The sequence below is a fragment of the Anarrhichthys ocellatus genome, unplaced genomic scaffold (assembly GCF_004355925.1).
Source record: "Anarrhichthys ocellatus isolate YVR2014 unplaced genomic scaffold, GSC_Weel_1.0 scaffold2324, whole genome shotgun sequence".
Lineage (NCBI taxonomy): Eukaryota > Metazoa > Chordata > Actinopteri > Perciformes > Anarhichadidae > Anarrhichthys > Anarrhichthys ocellatus.
Genome location: NW_022282298.1, coordinates 5,846 through 7,978, shown reverse-complemented (window position 1 = coordinate 7,978; position 2,133 = coordinate 5,846). Strand labels below are relative to the sequence as shown.

Sequence of the window (2,133 nt, the reverse complement as noted above, 5' to 3'; positions counted from 1 at the left end):
CAATACGTCATCAATAGATAGATGTCTGTCTGTCTGTTTACAGTCTGTCTGTCTTTCGTCTGTCTGTCTATCAATACGTCATCAATAGATAGATCTATACAGGGTGATCAGATCAAAGTGATGGGAGGAGATTATTTTCAGATCTCATCAAAACATAAACAATCCTTTCAAACTAAAAGCCTGGTTCAAAAAAACGTAAACAAAAAGTAGAGTAAACTAATAGTTGTGGGCGTGGCCTTTGTGACGATCGATAAAGTTATTGATTAGTTTGTGACAAACAGCTCCGATCTGAAAATGTTTTATTACAAATTGACATCACAGAAACATTAAAATGACTTTACATTTATATTTTATATATTAATCATTTCTTTATCTGGGTTCCCTCCGTGTTCTCCGGCTTCCTCCCACAGTCCAAAGACAGGCAGCTTAGGTTATTTGGAGACTCGAAATTGTCCGTAGGTGTGAATGTGCGCGTGAATGTTTCTGTCTCTATATGTGCCCTGCCATAAACTGGCGCCCTGTCCAGTGTAGTGTACCCTGCCTTCGCCCAATGTCAGCTGGGATCGGCTCCTGAATAGGATAAGCCGTTTGGATAATGGAATTTCTTTATTCATAGAGTGAGCAGGTTATTGATGACGTCGTTAGAAGAACATTTGTGTCACAGAATTTTTTAAATTTTTTAAATTTATTATACTATATTGATCCCTTTAAGGGGGAAATTTGTCTGTGCATTTGACCCATCCCTGTATATAGGGAGCAGTGGGCTGCCATTGACAGGCGTCTGTCAATGGGGAGCAGGTAGAGGTTCAGTGTTTTGCTCAGGTACACTTCGTCATAGCACACGTAGCAGCCAAGGATCGAACCGCTGACCTCGCGGTTACCGGACAACCCTCGCTACCCCATGAGCCATGGTCGCCCCTAATAATAAACTCTTTATTGTTACAGATTAAGAGAATACAACAGTGGTGTAACAGTGAACTGTGTCCTCCACCAGAGGGCGCTGTTATCATGTCTCCCTCCGCCCCGCTCTCATTGGTCGTCCTCCTCCTGAGTCTGTGCTCCTCTGAGCCCGTTGGTCCGTCGGTGGAGGATCTGACCAATAGGAACGCAGACTTTGCCACCCGACTGTACCGAGCCGTCTCCAGCCGGACCGACGAAAACGTCTTCCTGTCTACGTTCACGCTGTCCGCCGGGCTGCTGGCACTGGTGAGCGCCTCCAACGGGACGACCCGGGACCAGCTGCTGCAGGGACTCGGCCTGACTGGACTGGACCCGCAGACCCTCCCAGGTAGGTCTGAGGTCTAGAGGACGGTTAGTATTGTGACTCATACCTGTGAGACTACAGGCTCTGCTGTTCTTAGACCTGTTTCAGAGTCTGAGGACCACCGTCCAACAGGAGAACCTGAAGCAGGGCGTGGCCATCCTCCCGGCTCAAGGCTTTCCAGTGTCGTCTTCCTACCAGGACCTGGTTCAGACTAAGTTTGGGGGGAACGCTCAGAGTCTGGTCTACACGGTGCCGCAGGAAGCCACTGACACCATCAACCGCTGGACCCAGGAGCAGACGGGAGACCAGGTCCTGGAGCTGGAGACAAACCTGGACCCAAACACACAGCTGCTGCTGGCCACCAGCGCCTTCTTTAAAGGTACGCGTCTAACGCTGTGTTCATAACTAACACAAGTTTATTACAGATGTATGAACACTAAATAAACATGTTTATTACAGATGTATGAACACTAAATAAATAATAATAATAATAATACATTTTATTTATATAGCGCTTTAAAAGGCACTCAAAGACACTTTACATGGTAAAAACAGAAACAATAAAAGCATTTATAATAAAAACAAAATCTACAACTTAACAGTAAGAAAAAAAAATAAACACGAAGAGAAAGAAAACATACATGACTGACTTTAGAGGTTAAAAGCAGATTTAAATAGGTGAGTTTTAAGTGCAGTTTTGAATGTGGCGAGTGACGGAGAATGTCTGAGGTGTTGGGGCAGGGAGTTCCAGAGGGAGGGGGCAGCAACAGAAGGCCCTGTCCCCCCAGGTCCGATGCTTGGACAGAGTAGGGGGGGTAAGGAGGTTGGCGTCGGCGGATCTGAGGTTGCGGTTGGGAGTGTGATGTTGC

General features: G+C 46.4%; 1 protein-coding gene across 1 annotated transcript; it reads left to right on the top strand.

The window, feature by feature from the left end:
• Positions 1-819: 819 nt before the first annotated feature.
• On the top strand, positions 820-1,764 carry LOC116378265 (corticosteroid-binding globulin-like). The gene is made up of 2 exons (XM_031840106.1): positions 820-1,288; positions 1,362-1,764. The coding sequence occupies exons 1-2, from the start codon at positions 1,009-1,011 to the stop codon at positions 1,667-1,669; spliced, it is 588 nt and encodes a 195-aa protein (XP_031695966.1). The 5' UTR covers positions 820-1,008; the 3' UTR covers positions 1,670-1,764.
• The last annotated feature ends 369 nt before the right edge of the window (positions 1,765-2,133 follow it).